Source organism: Gymnogyps californianus, chromosome 20 (genome assembly GCF_018139145.2).
Source record: "Gymnogyps californianus isolate 813 chromosome 20, ASM1813914v2, whole genome shotgun sequence".
In the NCBI taxonomy this organism is placed as follows: domain Eukaryota; kingdom Metazoa; phylum Chordata; class Aves; order Accipitriformes; family Cathartidae; genus Gymnogyps; species Gymnogyps californianus.
Window position 1 is genome coordinate 3,526,065 of NC_059490.1, and position 18,311 is coordinate 3,544,375.

General features: G+C 43.3%; 1 protein-coding gene across 2 annotated transcripts; it reads left to right on the forward strand.

Annotated features, from left to right (window-relative positions):
* The first annotated feature begins 9,653 nt into the window (after window positions 1-9,653).
* Window positions 9,654-17,808, forward strand: RFC2 (replication factor C subunit 2). Of its 2 annotated transcripts, XM_050909015.1 has the most exons (11): window positions 9,654-9,775; window positions 10,655-10,724; window positions 11,970-12,011; window positions 12,421-12,527; window positions 13,699-13,800; window positions 14,413-14,513; window positions 15,200-15,357; window positions 15,726-15,791; window positions 16,277-16,357; window positions 16,705-16,818; window positions 17,496-17,808. In XM_050909015.1, exons 1-11 carry the CDS (start codon window positions 9,654-9,656, stop codon window positions 17,604-17,606), a joined length of 1,074 nt encoding a protein of 357 aa, XP_050764972.1. In that variant the 3' UTR covers window positions 17,607-17,808. The 2 variants fall into 2 exon arrangements, with proteins under 2 accessions (XP_050764972.1, XP_050764973.1); XM_050909016.1 differs by lacking the exon at window positions 13,699-13,800 and having other exon boundaries at window positions 9,657-9,775.
* Window positions 17,809-18,311: the final 503 nt, after the last annotated feature.

Genomic DNA, 18,311 nt, shown 5'->3' on the forward strand with positions numbered 1-18,311 from the left:
ACCCAAACTGGCCAAAGGGATATTCCATACCATATGACGTCATGCCCAGTATATAAACTGGGGGGAGTTGACCGGGAGGGGTGGATTGCTGCTCTGGAACCTAACTGGGCATCGGTCGGCAAGTGCTGAGCAATTGCATTGTGCATCACTTGTTTTGTATATTTTAATTCTTTTAGTACTATTATTGTCATTTTATTATCATTATCATTATTATTTCCTTCCTTTCTGTCCTATTAAACTGTCTTTATCTCAACCCACAAGTTTTACTTTTTTTCGATTCTCTCCCCCATCCCACTGGGTGGGGGGAGTGAGCGAGCAGCTGCCTGGTGTTTAGTTGCCGGCTGGGGTTAAATCACAACCACCCCCATCCACCTCCCCCCCAAAAAAGGGGGAGGGGGAACACCAGGGAAATATCCGCTGGTTACAACAGTCTGAAAACTGAACATTAGCCAGTGATGTGTTCTGAGCAAAAGATAAATCACAGATAATTTCAGTTCAAACTGAACATTTAAATTCCTCAGTTACAACCAAGTTACTGTAACTGTAACTCGGTTACAACTGCTTGAAACAAGGTACTACAAAGCGAGCTGTTCCTCAGTATTGGCTCCAGACAGCACAGTTCGCACTGGAAACCGTCACTAGACTATACCCTGGAGCTGTTTCCTCTCTTCTCTGCCCTCCCTGCCTGCGAGGGCGGAGGCATCAGCAACCACAGCAATAAAAAGCAGCGGCCACAGCAGCTGGCAGTGGTTTCCTCCCTTCATGGCTCCAGGAGAACAGCTCATATTTTATTCATGAAAAATGAGGCCTCTGGAGGTCTGAGCAAAAAAACAGGAAGTAAATATTTCTTGGGGGCACTTGGTTGCAAGCTGGCAAGTGTCCAGGACACCAAGAAGGAGAGGCGGGGGTGGCGGATGGAAGCATGAAAGCTCCCTTCCTACCAGCCTTCCTGCGACCCTGCGAGGACCACAAAGGGCAAACAGCACCCTGAATGTCCTGTGTGGTGACCCAGCGCAGCAGGGAACAAACTCGGCTGCTGTCCTGTAGCGGGGGTCCTGCAGGGAGTCACTGCATCGCAGGGGGAATGCGTGCTGCACGGTTGGCGTGGATGCACATCAGGATGGGATCCCTCCAAGGTTTGGTTTGGAGAGGTTGATATTTACCCCAGCCGTTTGCATAAGCTGTTGCTTTGAGTTCTCCAGGTGATCTCTCTCCCCACTTTGCCACACTCCTCTCATGTCCTAAAACTACATCACCCTAAAGGCTGTTTTGCATGTGCCTTCAGAATAGGAGCACACCTGAGCTCAGAATAAGCACCTTCCTGGGAAGAGATCTTGTCTTCCCACATAGACAGACAGCCCTCTTCCATTTCCTTGTGCCCCCAATAACAAAGACCACCCTTAACATCAGTAGAGAAAACAATCTTCTGCAATCCTTCACTTCCTGAGAAGACCGATGTGAAGCTGCAGATGTCATTTGTTGGCTACTAACTGGAGACACAGAAGTGTCCTGTAAGCTCTAATTGTGTGCAGAGGAGCAACCGTCAGTCCCCTCACAGCTCAAACCTATCACCCAGCACTGGCTGTTCCTAATTTCATAAGCCTTACCATCGGGGTTGACTGTTTCTGAACTCCAATTATTTTGCACAGGACACTATAAAAAGACCTTTCTGAGAAGCCTGAACTCCTCCTTGCAGACTTCTGGAATCTGCAGGGAAAGAAAGAAGCTACCTATTACTTTCTGACAGATTCCTAAAAGAGGATACATGCAGGGGAAGATTTATTTCTTGAAAATTACAAAAGAAATGTAGCATTTTACATTAACATCCATCCTTCATTGTTTTAATTACTGTCTAATGAATATTAGCCCTCAGAATATCTCCCCTGCAGGGCTGAGCAAATGAGAAACAAGTCATAGCAGGGCAGTCAGAATGAAAGGAAGGGAAAAAAACAAGACAATAAAAAACCCCACACATCAGGAAAGGCAGAAAAATGCGCCCTGGGATGCCGCAGCCAACATTCATTTAATAATGTCAACATTTTATATGCAAAGCTTTCCTGGGTGGCAGTAAAACATATCATAGCATCATAGACTCATAGAATGGTTTGGGTTGGAAGGGACCTTAAAGATCATCTAGTTCCAACCCCCCCGCCATGGGCAGGGACACCTTCCTTGCTCAAAGCCCCATCCAACCTGGCCTTGAACACTTTCAGGGATGGGGCATATGGATTAATAATGGCATATGGTGGGATTAGATAAAAAATAAATTAATATTTAAGGTGCTCTTTATGGTATGGGGGGTGAGGGGCAGAAGAAATAATTCTCTATCAGTGCAAGCATCACCTAAGATTACTGTTGTAGAAAGAAATTTTAACAACAACAAAACCCCCTAAAGGCCACCCCTAAATTAAATCCTGGTTTTACTCAAGTCCGTGGGAGTTTTCTCCTGCACTGCCATAGGACTAGAACTACACTCATTTCTCATTAGTTAGCTTATTTTAAAAATCCCACTCAAACGCATCCAGCTGCCTCCAGCATGCAAATGCACAAAGCCCACTGGAAACTGAAGTTCAGGCAGGCAAATTCTGAGTTGGTATCAGAAACTTCAGCCTTCACAGCCAGGACACTTCTCTGCTCTTCAGTTACTGACAGTTTCTCCCTTACCAACGTATGCACCCCAATTCCTCCCTCAACAAAATTCAGCCACAAATGTCTACAACAGAGATTACAAAAAAAAAAAAAAAACCAAAACAACAAAACCACTTTAAAAACTCTCAGAATAGAGAAGTAGTTTAAGTGCTCTAACCAGAAGTCAATTTAAACAGACATTTTTCAATTCATTTTCCCTTCCTGCTACAGTTAAAGCTGCTTTGAGGAAGTGCAGGTAAAAAAAACTACAAAAGAAGGGATATATAAGCTAATGTTTAACTTTAATTGATTAGATTAACTCTGTTACTTTGACACACCATTAAAGCAAGATTTACTGGATACTAGACAAGACAGGCAAACTGACTCATTTTGTTTAAAATGTCCTGTTCTTACATAGCGCTTAAATGCAGTATCAATGAAGTGACAAATTAGTCTACTGCTTAAATGGAGCTCTCTCGACATTGGAACTTGCTGCCCTTTCCTGTTGCGTTTGTGTTTCAGAGGACCACCACCTTACAATGGGTCGGTAGAAAAAGAGCAACCTGGCAGCAGGGAAATCGGGTATTTTCAAGGAAGTCACTGAACACCAGGATATACTCCAACCTGACTGTATTCAAACCGGCAGGTGAGTCTCACTTACTCGGTAAGGCGCGCTCTGATAGGATTTGTTCACTTGGAAGGGGCAAAACCCAGATGACTAATGCAGGAAAGGGAAACTTTTTCTCTCCTCACCCCCATTTCTCAGACTTTTGTAATAACTTCAATACTGTAGCACTAGAAACAATGAACAACAAATGTCTTTAATTGGAGGATATACTGAACCTAATTAAGGCAAGGGAAATTCAGGGAGGCAGCCCTAAATTTAGGGAATGGAGCCTGGATTGCAGGGTTAATATCCAAAGGTTTACCTCCACAGGAGTGTCCTGTCACATCTCACTTGAAAGATGCTGCCTGGAGCTCTAGGGCTGACCTGGCACCACGCTGGGCTGTGACCGACTCTAACTGTGCCGTGCCAGCTAGTGCAGCACCTGGGTTTTGCTAGACCTTAACATCGTAAAACAGAATACACCTTCACCCAGTAATGCAGGACTGTTTCCTTTCCTGTTCTCCCAGACTAAGGAAAGGTTCACAAGCCATTTTCTCTTGGGACAATCAAAGTCCTAGTGCATATTTTGGTATTATGCTCTAGACTTAATATAATATACCATGTCATCATTTAAATCCCCAATTGATATGCAGCCACTAAAACAAATCTTAAGAGTACAAGTCCTATTTTTCATTGCATATCTAGGCAAAACCACACCAAACATGTTGAGTAAAATTCACCCGTACACACAGAGGTCTGAAGATAACAATCACTTTTTTATTTTTGTCAGATTTTTCTCACTTCCTCTATCATGAACACTCTACAGTCAAGCCAGACTCGATCCTTACCTTAATCTTTTGCTAAATTCCTCCTTTATGCTTTAGGAACTTCCTGGTTTGGAATACTGCAGCTCTTCCTTCTGACATTTCTAAATCCATGCTCTGCAGACTTGAAGGAATCCAGAGTGCTACAGCCTGGTAGTTCCTGGGCTCCTGATAAACAACATTATTGCATTTTCATCTTTTACATACAGAAAATGAATGCAAATGAATGTTATTTAATACTTATTTTGTTGCATTCAGCCAAACAAGGTCTCTGATCAAGTTTTGCCCAGCATTTAAGAGACTAGATACAGCTGAAATGGATTGCGTAATGTCACGCAGTACCAATTAGGGACAGTCAGTGGAGAATATTACCAGACTGCTGATGTGAGGAAAGAACACAAGAAAGTACAAATGCTGGACGCACTAAACAGAAGTATCGTACTATATCATGGCTGAACTGTGTCTGATCAAAAGTCAAGCAATACTGTAGCTACTAAAAAAATAAAATCCACTTTGCATCAACTTCATTGCAAATTTCTTTTGAAGTTTCTCATAAACATCAATCAAGTCAGTCCATATTCCCATTATTATGGGAAATGGAGGCCACGGAGACTAAGTGTTACATCTGAAAACACAAACTAAGTGGCACACTGGTAAAAGAATGGATGAACCCAGACTGTCTACCTCCATTTCAAACTATCGGATGGTACCATTCACCAGAGCTTAGCTCACACAGCCCTCAAATCACTCCTCTGGTTTTGCACCAGCTTGGGGCTGAGTCTTCAAGCAGAAGGCTCTCAGAGCCATCAGGTTCTTTCTTCTTCATCAAGATCCTTCCTCTTATGCAAGGGAGTCCCAGCAAGGCACTCGCTGCTGCAGGATGCTCTTCGCAACATCTACGTTTGGCAACAGAAGTCATGCATACAATCACTTTCTTGGCTTCCTCGGTGAAAAGGGGGAGTCCGTGTCCTCCCCGGAGGCAGGTGTTTGTGCAAACAGAACCCTGCCACAGTCACTAATGGTGACACGAGATCCTGACATGGAGGAGAAAAGGTACTGCTCCATGCCAGCCCCAAGCTGCAGGTGCAAGCAGCCCAGTGCTCACAGGGCGACTGCCACAGGGAGAAGAGCATGGCAAGCACAAAGGATCATTCCCCTCCCCTACGCTTCCAGCTTTATCAACAGTGTTAGTAGCCAACAGCTGCATTTTGGCACCTAGGAAAATGTATGCTTAAAGAATTTACCTTTTTTTGCAGACAAAAGAGGAATTCTAGGAGAAAGTCTATTCTCTTGGCTGTCACGGGTGACCCTGTGTGGCTTTTAATACAGGTGTCCATACTCCCTCTACTGACTAAAGCTGTAACCACACGTCTGGTCTTGTACTGGACACTCGTCATTCTCTATTATATGCTTTAAAAAAAAAAAAAAAGGAAATTTCAATTACATTGTTAGTCTTAAGCATCCAAAGAGCAGGAGAGTAGGACTAGCAGGTCACTGTTCCTGAATCCTTTTCTTGTGACCTAGTGTAAAGCACTGGACAAATTATAATTTGTTCCTTAACACATGCATAAAAATCATAATAAAGCTTCTCTGGCTTAAAATTGCAGTGATCTAAACCCACTGTTTTAAGTATTTTCAGGTGCTTATAGAAAAGAATTGTAAAGGTATACAACATTAGAGTCTCCTGGTAGCAATAAGCTGAAACTGATCTTTCCAGCTACTCTGTCACTTTGGTTTGCGACTTGTCTCACTTCTAGCAGTATGAATTTCCTAACTGCAGACTGAGACAGCATGCTCCTTATAATTTCGTGTGACAGCATCGAAAAAACATTTAAACGTACTTAATGAAAATGTAAACAGCAATGAGATGCTGTAAATAAAAGCACTCAGGTAACAGGGTGGGCAGATGTCATGCTGTATTTACCCACACTGTTGTAGTGAGCTGCCATTGCTCTGCAGCTACTAGAGATGCTAAGGAGAGAGGAAGGATGAGGCAGTGGATGGGGAAATAAACTAGGAGATGGCAGTGTGCTGGTGAGTGTGCACACTCAGAGAGTGAATGTGTGACCTCAGCCTTTATATTTAGGAAGAAATTTTAAATGGCACACATAACATTAGCTCACATCAGCACAACTGTACCTCCCAGGGACAGCCTATGGATAAATACATGAAGAAGGGAGGGTGCTATGATGCTACGAGAACAAATTAATACCCTGCGTATACTGACAATGTCATCCCCGGTTTTGCTCTTAGAGCTCAAGCACGGCAGCTCTACAGGAATCAGGGCCCCTGTCAGTCTGGGTGCAGACACGTCAAGCCCATGAAACCCCCTAATACAGTGATGCCCTATTCCATAAAGCACCAGTCCAGCCTCCCTTCTAACCGCCCCATCATTACTTTCACTCCTGGTATTTGTACCAGCTTTGCTTTATGCTTTCAGCCTCAGCGAACACAACATAAAATGGTTGGTAGCATCAGAATTCATTCCACTGTCTCCAACCTAACTGTGCGACAGAGAGAGCAAGCGAACAGGGAATAGCCTCAAAGGGGACGGCAGACTCCGCATTTCCCTGGCAGCAAGACCATCTGTGCTACGTGACCTACTTGCGGCTGCTGAACAACAGCACGCTGCAATAGGAGGTGACAGCTTTAACTGAGACTGCAGGACTGGTGGGGACGGGGAATGGACAGCCGAAGGAACTCTGCGCTTCTCTTAACCCTATAATTTAGGATCTCAGCCCCTGGCCTTTTAGATCTGCTGGATAATGTGTATTAGCGTTAGCCCTAACAATAACGGTAAGCTGAACTCACAGATTTAACCCAAAAGCAAAATGACCTTGAATACTAAACAGTTCTCCCCTCCCTCCCAAAACCACTGTTTATACGAATTTTTTTATTACTTATCTGTACTAAATATGCAGTACAGATACATACTTTTCACTAATGATTGCCTAAAGTTAGTTTCCTCTCTTATGCTTTATTTCTGTAGCCTCTGGATTTTACACCTCACATCCCCCATCATAATTTCATCACTGTTGCTCTTCCCTGTCTTCAACTACTGCCTCACTTTTAATGTCTTCACTAATTTCAACTTCTTGTTCAAACTCAAAACAAGCTATCCTCAGTTTCACCAACCACAGCATGCAAAACAGCAATTCTTGTGCCACAACTTCTGCATTTACCCAACCCTCTGACGAAATCTGTTGCATTGGGCTTCAGTTTCCCTCTAGGGGCTAGAGCACGGACCCTTGACTGGAGCTGATCTGAGAAGAGCCTCCATACGGTCTTTAAAGGACCCGTTCCCTACATCAAGCACCTGCAGCTGGGACTTCCTTGCTCCTGGGACAACCACAAGATCACTATTTATTTCTCTGATGGCGATCTCCATTACTAGTAGTAGATGCCATTTGAATACACTCAAGAGGAACATTCCCCTTGCTAACTAAATCATCAGCAAAAAGCCTTTACCTGTACTCTATACTGATTACAAATACTTAGTAAGCTTTTTCTATATATCTTTTGGAGTGGGAGGGAGATAGGTCAGAAAGAATAATCTTAAACTCGGGGTTATTCTCCTTTCAGGATAATACAGTACATCTGCATGCATGTGTATTCGGGCACTGTTGATGACACATCAAAAGAGTTCTGCCGTTTCAGCACTGAACTTGGAATTCATTTTATCCGGGATGTGTCCTGTGATCTCAACAGACAGACTACAATAAAAACAGGTCAGATTTTGGGACAGATGGGTTTTAAAACTTTCAGCTCAGGTCTGCCTACCCGCCTGCCACACATCCCTATCAATATTGTTGTGCCCTCAATAAATACTTGCTCCGTGTTTGGTAAACTACAGAACCTCTGTGGATAAGCGAGGTGTTACTGCCTACACAGGGGCTGCAGTGCTTTAGAAGACTGTGCTCCGAAGAAACATACATTGCAACTGGTTAGTAGAAACACATCACAAAAATCTGTCATCAGGCTCTCTGCAACAATTCTTATGAACAGCCTTTCTTACTGCCCTTCGGGTGCTTTATCAGCAGCAATCCTACACATATAGTGGGAGAATTAATGCTGGCCAGGAAAATCATATCTTATCTAGAGGCTGGTACTTCCTAAGAGCATAACAACTGTTTAATTTGGCAAGAAACCAAAGAATGTCCAGTGTGCTGTGCTGACAGACTTTGATGACCAGCAGTGCTCTATGCAGCTGCACTATTTCACTGTCTCATGTTGGGTTCTGCTGAGTACTGCAGTAAGTTAAATCCAAAGACAAGGGTAACATAGTGAGTTTGAGGCATCACAGGAACAATGTATTCATCCGGTATGTGTGCTACAAACAGTCTGAATACTGAAAAAAATGCCAACTGTCTCACCCTCATATGCCACATAATTGTGTTGTTATTTAATTTTCTACTTTTCCTCCAACGGAGACGAAGTTAATCCACAGTTAATTCAGCCAGCCATGTAAATGCTGTAGACCACAATTTCAACCTTAAATAACACTTATCCTAAATCCACTAGGAACCACGTACAGCTCTTAATAAATACGCAAAACAAGATTAAAGCACTGACCACCCTACACAAAAACTCAGGTATGAGACTGCACTTTGTGTAACGTAAGCTTCACCCTCTGGACTTTGAGAGCCTTGTAAGAAACTCAGCAAACTCCATCACTGTCAGGCCACAGGCAGAAGCAGTTCCACAGGCTGAAGGCAATGCTCTCTTCTGCAAACATTCAGGTGCCAACCTCAAAACACCAAGTAACAGGCACTGACAATAACATTGGAATGCAAACGTTGTGGCAAGCGATAGGAAGTTACTCCCTTAGAATAGCATCACAGCTCACACAGGGCTTCAAATACGATCAGTTCCAAGTTCCTGCCTCACACCAATCTTAAATTGGAAACACCTCCCAAGGAATCAGAGCCCAGATGGAAGGACAGATCCTCTGCTCACTGAGCTAACACAAATGTCATTGATTATGTGGAGCATAAGCAGAGCTTAAAGATGTACCAAGGCCCCAGTAACTACTGAAGTTTAGTACTGACACCCAAATTCTAACAGTAGCACCACAACCACATGCCCCCATTATAACATAAGTACTTACGGTATTTTGCGACACATCTTTTATTTTCATTTTATAGGGGGAAATAAAGGTAGCTAGAAGATGAAACAAAGGTTTAGACTCCTGAAGTGCAAACATATTAATGGTTTTATTAATTATCTTAACACTTAAGCAGTCAGTAGGGCAGGAAAAGCCACCAGACTCCAAAACAGCGGAGCACCAGCCCACCCCGCCGTGCTGTGAGCGGCCCCCACGCCTAACCGCCAGTCCCTCCTCAGCAAAGCCCAGCCCTGCCGCCCCCCGGGCCCGGCCTGCCGCCTCCTCGCCTCTCCTCAGCGGCCTCACAGAGCTGCCGAAGGCGCCAGGGCCGGAGGGAGAGCGCCTACAGCGCCCGCCCCCGGGCAGGCCGCCCCGGCCGGGCAGGGAGCGCGGGGGAAGACCCACCCCGCGAGGCGGGCCCGGGAGCGCGGCCCTCCCCTCACGGAGGCGGCGGGGAGACAGGGGCCGGACCGGGCTAGCCGCCGCTCGGATGGAGATGGAGGTGGAGGCCGCGGAGGACGAGAAGGCCGGGCCCGCGGCAGGCGAGAAGCGGGGGGCCGCCGACCCGCCGGGGGCCGCTCCCGCCGGCGGCGGCCATTACGAGCTGCCCTGGTGAGCAACGAAGGCGGCGGGGAGCGGCTGCTGGCGAGGGAGCGCGGGCGGCCATAGGGCGCCTGCGAGATGGGGCCGGGGGAGGGAGGAAGAGCAGAGGGCCATTGGTGCAGAGCGTGGCGGGGGGCGGGGCTTGGCGTGGTTAGCCTATGGAGCGAGCGGGGGGCGGGGCGTGCTGTTGGCGGGAAGGCGGGGGCTCGCGCCGCACTGTTGGGCCTGTAGCCGCACGGCGTCTCCGCTGAGGGGGTCGTGTAGGCGGGCACCTGCCTCCCTCTGCGGGCCGGCCCCGGCCCCGGCCCCGGCCCCGGCCCCGGCCCCGGCCCCGGCCCCGGCCCCGGCCCGCTTAGGGCCTTCCCCCGTGCCCGCCGAGCTGCAGGAGCTAGGTCTCCTGGGAAGTGGGGGGTCCTGGCAGCGGTGAGGGCTCTGCCTGCACCTAATAGCCTGCCCAGGCAGGGCTGGGGCCTGTGAGGTGGGAGCGGGGAGAGGGCACCGGGCAGCCTAGGGTAGAAAGCAAGAAGTCCTTATCGAGTCCAGACAAAGTCAGCCCTGCCTTGTGTTAACCATGAGAGGGTGCACAGAGCGGTATCTCCCCTTAGCCCTGTCATGTCAGACTGAGGCACCAAACTCGTGTCTGAGTTGAGCATTTTGTTCTTCCGTTTTCTTTTTTATACTAATGGAAGTAAAACAGCCTTTCAGGAATTAGTGTTGTGGAATGCTGTGCTTAGCAGTGAGGGGGGGACCCTGCAGTGTTTGCACTAAAGACACATCCAGTCGGATTTCCCCCATGCTATTTTAATGTAATCCCCCTTTTCTGTCAGTGTAAGGCACTATTAAAGTTTTATCAGATGTGCTGAAGTGTGTGGGGTTTTACTTTTACAGGGTGGAAAAATACAGACCCATGAAACTATGTGAAATAGTTGGAAATGAAGACACAGTCAGCCGATTGGAGGTGTGTAGCTGTCCCTTCATTTTTTTTAGGGGTTAGCTCAAAAACCAATTCTGTATAGATCCACAGACCAGTAAAAGCACTTTGTATTTTTACATCCATACTGGAGTATGTGGAAAAAAACTTTCTGATATACTGTCCTGGTTTTGGCTGGGATAGAGTTAATTTTCTTCCTAGTAGCTGGTATAGTGCAGTGTTTTGGATTTAGTGTGAGAATAATATTGATAACACATTGATGTTTTTAGTTGCTGCTAAGTAGCATTTATACTAAGAAGTCAAGGATTTTTCAGCTTCTCATACTCAACCAGCAAGAAGGCTGGAGGGGCACAAGAAGCTGGGGGGGACACAGCCAGGACAGCTGACCCAAACTGGCCAAAGGGATATTCCATACCATATGACGTCATGCCCAGTATATAAACTGGGGGGAGTTGGCTGGGAGGGGCAAATCGCTGCTCGGGAACTAACTGGGCATCGGTCGGCCAGTGCATTGTGCATCACTTGTTTTGTATATTTTAATTCTTTTAGTACTATTATTGTCATTTTATTATTATTATCATTAGCATTATTATTTCCTTCCTTTCTGTCCTATTAGACTGTCTTTATCTCAACCCACGAGTTTTACTTTTTTTTGATTCTCTCCCCCATCCCACTGGGTGGGGGGAGTGAGCGAGCGGCTGCGTGGTGCTTAGTTGTTGGCTGGGGTTAAACCACGACATATACTTAAGAAATTACTTATTTTAGGACATGTTTGAGTGGTGTTCTAAGGAAATAATACCTTGCTGAATTGGATGTTTTTTAAATTGGCCGTGTTTTGATACAGCTTAGAAAATTTGTAGCTGTTATAATAATATTGTTTCAATGAATAAATATAATTTATGTAACAACAGAAAGAAACATAAATATAATTTTTTTCTGGAAGAAAAATATTTTCCTTGACAAATTAGTTTGTGAACACAGTATTTGTTAACAGAAAGGTTATACTAGCAAATGTAACAGATGCAAAGGAAAGGCAAGAGTACTAAAGACCTGTGGGATTAAGTGCTTTTAAGTTTTCCCATATTATTCTAGAGACTGACTTCTAACGGTTCAATTACAAAAAAAACCCATGAAAGCAGCAAGGTTCAAAAAATGAAAGCAGGAGGGAAGAAAAGAAATTGTAGCTCTGTTTCTCATTATTAAAATAGAATTGGAAACTATTTGTTCCCACTATTTTGTTACGTAATTTTTAAAATTTTTATTCTTTCTTAGGTCTTTGCAAAAGAGGGCAACGTACCAAATATTATAATTGCTGTAAGTATTGTTGTCTTGTGCTGTATTTCACTGTGTTGGTCCTGACTTCTGAAATCTAGCCACAATAGCCTCCCAGTATAGATTTGCATTGTGCCTGAATGTATTGGTAAGAGAGATGTTGATTGTATGGTCACAGAGCACTGTTCTTGGCAGAATACACAAATAGTGAACAGCGCTCTGTTAAAAACTGACCTGGCCCTCAGGTGCTTATTGAAGCATGTCTTGTGCTTCTCCCTGCAGCTTCTCCTCTGTTGGAGGCAGGATCCTGAACTCAGGCAACCTCTAGTCTGATGTTCTCTCTGCAGTTCCTCTGTGGCAGCTGTTTTTCATGACTGGGGAGCATTGTAGAGAGTACAGCTTAGAAAAAGACATTAAACTTATCGGCAATTGTTGCATTTTGCATTTTTAGGGTCCCCCAGGAACAGGTAAAACCACCAGTATCCTGTGCTTGGCTCGTGCTTTGCTTGGTCCTGCATTAAAGGATGCTGTTCTGGAGCTGAATGCCTCAAATGACAGGTGAGAATGAATAAACCTTATCAAACTTTTCATGCAGCAGCAAGTATCCATTTTTATTTTTAGTTCAACTCAGGCCAGTGTGAGGGGCTTAATGCTATGGTAAGGCCTCTAGTACTTATTTTAATGCCGCTTTTCCAACTAAAAGTTAGGCAATCTTTGGTGGCCACCTATCAACATAGATATTATTACTTGATGTTTTATAAACTTGATAGATACTTTCATACACCAAAATATAAACAGTTGGAGTGCAGAATCCAGAATGGTACTGTTTTCTTGAATTTACTTTAAAGAGTTAAGCTTCCTGTGTTCATGAAGATCCTCCTAAGAACAAAAAGTGAACAAGTTGTTTATAATGGAACTCTTAAATGCTTAAGAAAAAAAAGTGAAGTGATAGAAATTAGCGCTGTAAGGGCAGTTGGAGATTAAAATGTGGGATAAGGGTGTTAGGTATGTAGAGGACACTGACTCTACTCCAAGGATCAGGCACTAAGGGCTGATTATATTTCCCAAGTTCTGTAGCAGACCCATCGTGAAGTATTCTGAGGACATTTCCTAGAGGGTTGTTTATGAGTACAATACATTTTACCTGCCTTTGTTAATATCAGTTATAGAAGAGTATAGAATCACAACATTCATTTTCTGAACAGAACAAAAAAGTAAAATCCTTTATTTTTAAAAGTAAGTCTTTGTTGGGACTCTGTCTGGGAAAGCACCCGTGGTGCGCTAAAATGGTGCAGTCTGTCCAGCTGTTTTTCTTAAACTCTTCTGAGTTATAGCTGGGACTGTGGATGTAGCTGTGTGAAGTACTGGCAAAGTAGCAAAGCAGCATTAAACGCTTCTGCCCTTGTTCATTTATTACTCCTGCCTTTTGCCAAACATAAGTAATTTTGTGGCAGTACTGTAAGGCTACTGATACATATATACTGATACTGTTAAATTATTTTTTCAAAGCCTCCAAAAACGAGGAGTATTGGTGTTTAAATCTGAATCAGTTCGGCAGCCTGGCTTACAACATGGTTTCACAACAGTTATACTGGCACAGCTGAAGGGGCAGGAACAAACAGCGGGAGAATAGGGAGCTCAGGAGCGCTTTAGCCACTGTGGCTGCTGAATAAAATCTATTATGTAATTTCACCCAGCTGATCATGAATCACTTGAATTATTGTTCCAGAGGCATTGATGTTGTGAGAAACAAAATCAAAATGTTTGCCCAGCAAAAGGTCACACTTCCAAAAGGTCGGCATAAAATAATCATCCTTGATGAAGCAGACAGGTACGTTGTTTTCTTCTTAACCTCAGCTACTATGGAAATGTGTTGCATCTATCCTGTCTGTGGAGCTGCTGTCTTGGACAGTCTTAGATGTTTCTATCAGGCTATCAAAAATAATTTTTTAGGAAATAAATATGCATTGAACAGTGTTCTTATGACATTACTCATATCAAGCAGAGATCACTCCTTCAAAGGAGATACTGAATATTGGGGTAAAACACTTTGTGATTTAGCTGGATATGAAGTAGCATCTTCCAGTTTACTGGCTCTTTCCCTTGGAAAAGAGTCTGGCTTACATAGACAATTTCACTGGATGAAAACAGGACATTCTCCTCCATCTGCGTATAAGTAGTAGTATTCTTAGCAGTATTCTTCAGAGTATGAATGATTTAGTTTTGCGTGTTAGTTTTATGCAGGTCTCGGTGACTACCTGCATTGCGGGGTGATTTGTTCATGACTAGAAAAAGCTGCTTAGTCTATCAAGCCAGAATATCAAGTAATTTACAAAGCACTGTTTAATATCAGTAAACTCTGAAGCTTGTATAAAAATAGTTATTAGGCTGCACCAATAAGTCAGTGAAGGGCAAAATCTGTCCTAACTCTTTTCTCCCCCAGCATGACAGATGGAGCACAGCAAGCATTGAGAAGAACAATGGAAATTTATTCCAAAACAACGCGCTTCGCACTTGCGTGCAATGCCTCTGACAAAATCATAGGTAAGGTGCTGCTAGTCCCTGGGAGTTTTTGTCATATGTTCTCCATACTGTTGGCTAGCTTCCAAGGCAGTTTTCAGAAATACCTTGGACCTGCTAGTTGCAAGAAACCGTGGTACTTCTGAAAAATCAAACCACCAGTACCTCCAGCTAATAGAAGAACAGTATATTTGTGTAGCTGGTGAACCCTCTGAACAGCAGTTTTTGATGGATAGTGCTATGGATGACTGCAGAAGCAGATTTCTCATACGTTGGGCTTAATCTCCATCCAACCCTGCTACAGTTTAAGATGTTTGATGTATTGTTTGATGGGTATTGAACCCCTTTTGTTGTCCTGCTTTCTGAAACATAAAAGTTTGCCTATAGGCTAACATATTGTAGACTTTTAGACTTTTCTTGTTTAGCAATGATAAACATATACATTCAGAAAACCAAGAGAACAGAAGAAGCTGAGCTTCATATATATTTGCACATATCTGGGAAAACTCAAGTAGCACGTTTGGGCTCAAGTGAAGGACTGTAACAATTGTATACGCTTAAGGAGATGTTGTATTCTGTCTGGAGCTGACATGTTCTTTAAAAGAAGGCAAATGAAGAGTTGGAAGCTGAGATATCTTCCTCCAAGATGAAAACAAATGGTATTTTTTTGAGAAAAGAGGGAAATGCTAATTACGCTTCTCTGTCCTCAGAACCTATTCAATCCCGGTGTGCAGTGCTGCGTTACACCAAGCTGACAGATTCACAGATCCTTGCAAGGCTACTGAAAATTGTTGAGAAAGAGGATGTACCATATACAGATGATGGACTAGAAGCCATTATCTTCACAGCCCAAGGAGATATGAGACAGGTAAAAGAGGAAAGGCAATGAAACAAAGACTTCTGTTTAAAGCAAAATACCTTTGAATTGTGGCTTTCAAGGATTTATCTTTGGAGAGGTAAAGCAAAGGGGCTGTGACCTGTGGCACAAGAGTAACTAAGATACTTGGTTTTGTGAGGTTTTAAGGTGGATCTGCTCCTTAAAAGTGAATTGGTGAGAACTGGATACCAAATTTGTGGGAGGAAACAAAGTCTGCATACATTTGCGGTTTACTCTGTTGCTTAATTGAAAACTGCTTCTTTGGCATCATTTTCTGAAAAGTGTATTTCATCCTGAGGAGGGGAATGAGAAATAGAGCACTTCAGAAAATAAATGAAGTCTTACTTTTTCTTTCACAGGCATTAAACAACTTACAGTCCACATATTCTGGATTTGGCTTTATAAACAGTGAAAACGTCTTTAAGGTTAGTAATAGCGTAAAAGAGTGATGCTAGAAGTTTAGCGCTACAGCTGTGTGAGAACTTCCATCAGATATATAAGCCTTTGAAGGTGCTTTGCCAGTTTGCAGACAGCACTATGTATGTAGCGATTACAGCATTAGGCTGTAAAGAAGTGCATGTGCCTTCTGAAAAGGAAGAGAGCGCTAGCAGTCCTTAATGGTGCGTCCGAGACTTTGTGGCTTTCCAGCTCTCTCAAAGCACACGAATCACATAACTGCTGGGAAATTGCACAGTGATAACTTTTGAATCTATTGCTTGGGTGTTCTCATTTCGTGCTATTGAGTCTGCCGTGGCAGGATAGTTGAAAAGTCATATTACTTAAAATTTAATCTGTATTATAGAATGTGTCTGATTCAGTACTTCAACTGTATAGAAGCTCAGTGAAAATACCAGAGGTTTAATGCAGAGTCTTCTAATATTTTGAAGGGTAATATTTCTCTTGGATATAGGTATGTGACGAGCCTCATCCTCTGCTTGTGAAAGAAATGATACAACACTGCGTAAATGCAAATATTGATGAAGCGTACAAGGTTGGTTTTCATGTGTTGTGTCAGCGTAGACAGACACTTTTTCTCTACAGAATTCTTGTTTGTTTTGAAGAATTCACAGTGTGTGTTGTTTTTTAAGATAAGGGCAATACCATGTAGATGAGTTGATGAATTAAATCCTTTTTATGCAGAGGTTTGTTCAGATGAATAAGCCAAACAAGCAAAAAAGCAAGTTGTATTGAAATTGCTTGCTAAACAATTGAGGTTAAATCATCTGATAAATAGTACATGCAGTTCCAGTAGTTATATACAGCTGTTCCAAAAGTGAATATACTTGACTCAGCTGATAAGTTTTGCAGATAAATGAGGGATTATTCTTGCCTGCACAGATTCTTGCCCACTTGTGGCGACTTGGATACGCTCCAGAAGATGTGATTGGCAACATCTTCCGTGTGTGTAAAACCTTTCAAATGCCAGAATATCTGAAACTGGAATTTATCAAGGTTAGTACTAACCTAGTTCCTCATGGGGTCTTTTGGGGCTTTTTAAGAAGAGGATGTGATCCCTAATACAGGGGCATCCTCAGGGTTTTCTCCTTAAGATTTGCTATATATTAGCGTGAAAAAAGTATTCCTTAACTCATTACTGCTTTCTTTCCCACTCTGCATCATCAGTTTGTCAGTAAGAATGGTCACTTGAAGTTTAACGTCTAACCACCCACAGAAGTGCCAAAAGTCACTTTAGTGATCAACTAGAATTAATAACAAACGTCATGCTGGCTGAATTTATTATTTACATCAAAGCCTCAACTAACTGCTTGAGAACTTTCTTCAAGCGCATACTTGATTCTAGTCCAATAGATAGTAAAATATTAAATTGTATTAAGAGCCAGTTGACAAATGGTAAACTGGTGTAATGGAATCACTTTTCATATTTAAAACCTGTCTTCAAATGTATGCGCCTTGCATATAAAGGAAGTGGGGAAATACAGGCTTTGATTTAAAAAAAAAAAAAAAAGGCATTCTAATTGGTTTACATGAGAAGATACACTTCTCTGAAGTTCGAGTGACTCGAAGGTGGTCTCTTAGCAGTAAGGGTTATATGTTCTATTTAGTCGTTAGTCATACTGTACGTAGACTGGGGGAGAAAACGGAAGATTTTACAATGTCTTTATCCCCAGGAAATCGGGTACACTCATATGAAGATAGCAGAAGGTGTGAACTCACTTTTACAAATGGCTGGACTGCTGGCCAGGCTGTGTCAGAAGACCGCAGCCCCTGCAGCGAGTTAGATGTTTCACTGAGCTGAAGCCGGCGTTCTGGAAGGTGAAGGCCTGGCGTGCAAGGGCAGCAGCTCCGTGTGTGTCCTGAATTCTGCATGCAAAGAGCCTGTTCCCTTGGTTTTGCTAAATCGCAGAAAAATAACCAGGTTCTATTGTAAAACTGGTTTGTACTTTTTTATTTAGACCATTAAAGCTTTAAAATTTACTTTAACCCAAGAACTCTTACCTGTTGTATAACCGAGGTAGAAGAGAGGACTGTGCCAGTCCAGAGCAATGAGGTCTGTCCAGTGCACTCAACAAAACTGCTTAGGTCAGTGGTACCGAGACCTAATGGCAGGAGAAACAAAAATTGAATCCCCTTGTTAGTGACTGCGCTTCAAGCCTGGTCATGAGTGGTGGTCTTACCGAGACCAAGAAGGAAAAACTTGCACGAAATAAGGCATTTAATGAAGTTGTAATTGAGGCATGCTGAGCAGGTGCCACTCCTGGGTGCTGTTTATGTGCTGTGGGTAAGGAGGATATTTTCACCAAACAAATACAGGGGAAATATTACACATTTCTTAATGGTGCCAGCTATTTATTTTGGATATTTCTTTTAAAAATTTACCAAATTCTGGGATGCCGTGCATTTGAGTTCCCTTTTCTGTTCTTGCTTGTCCAGGTTAGGTAATGTCATTTTACTGTAGTTTCAGCATACCAAAAAGCTACAGCATC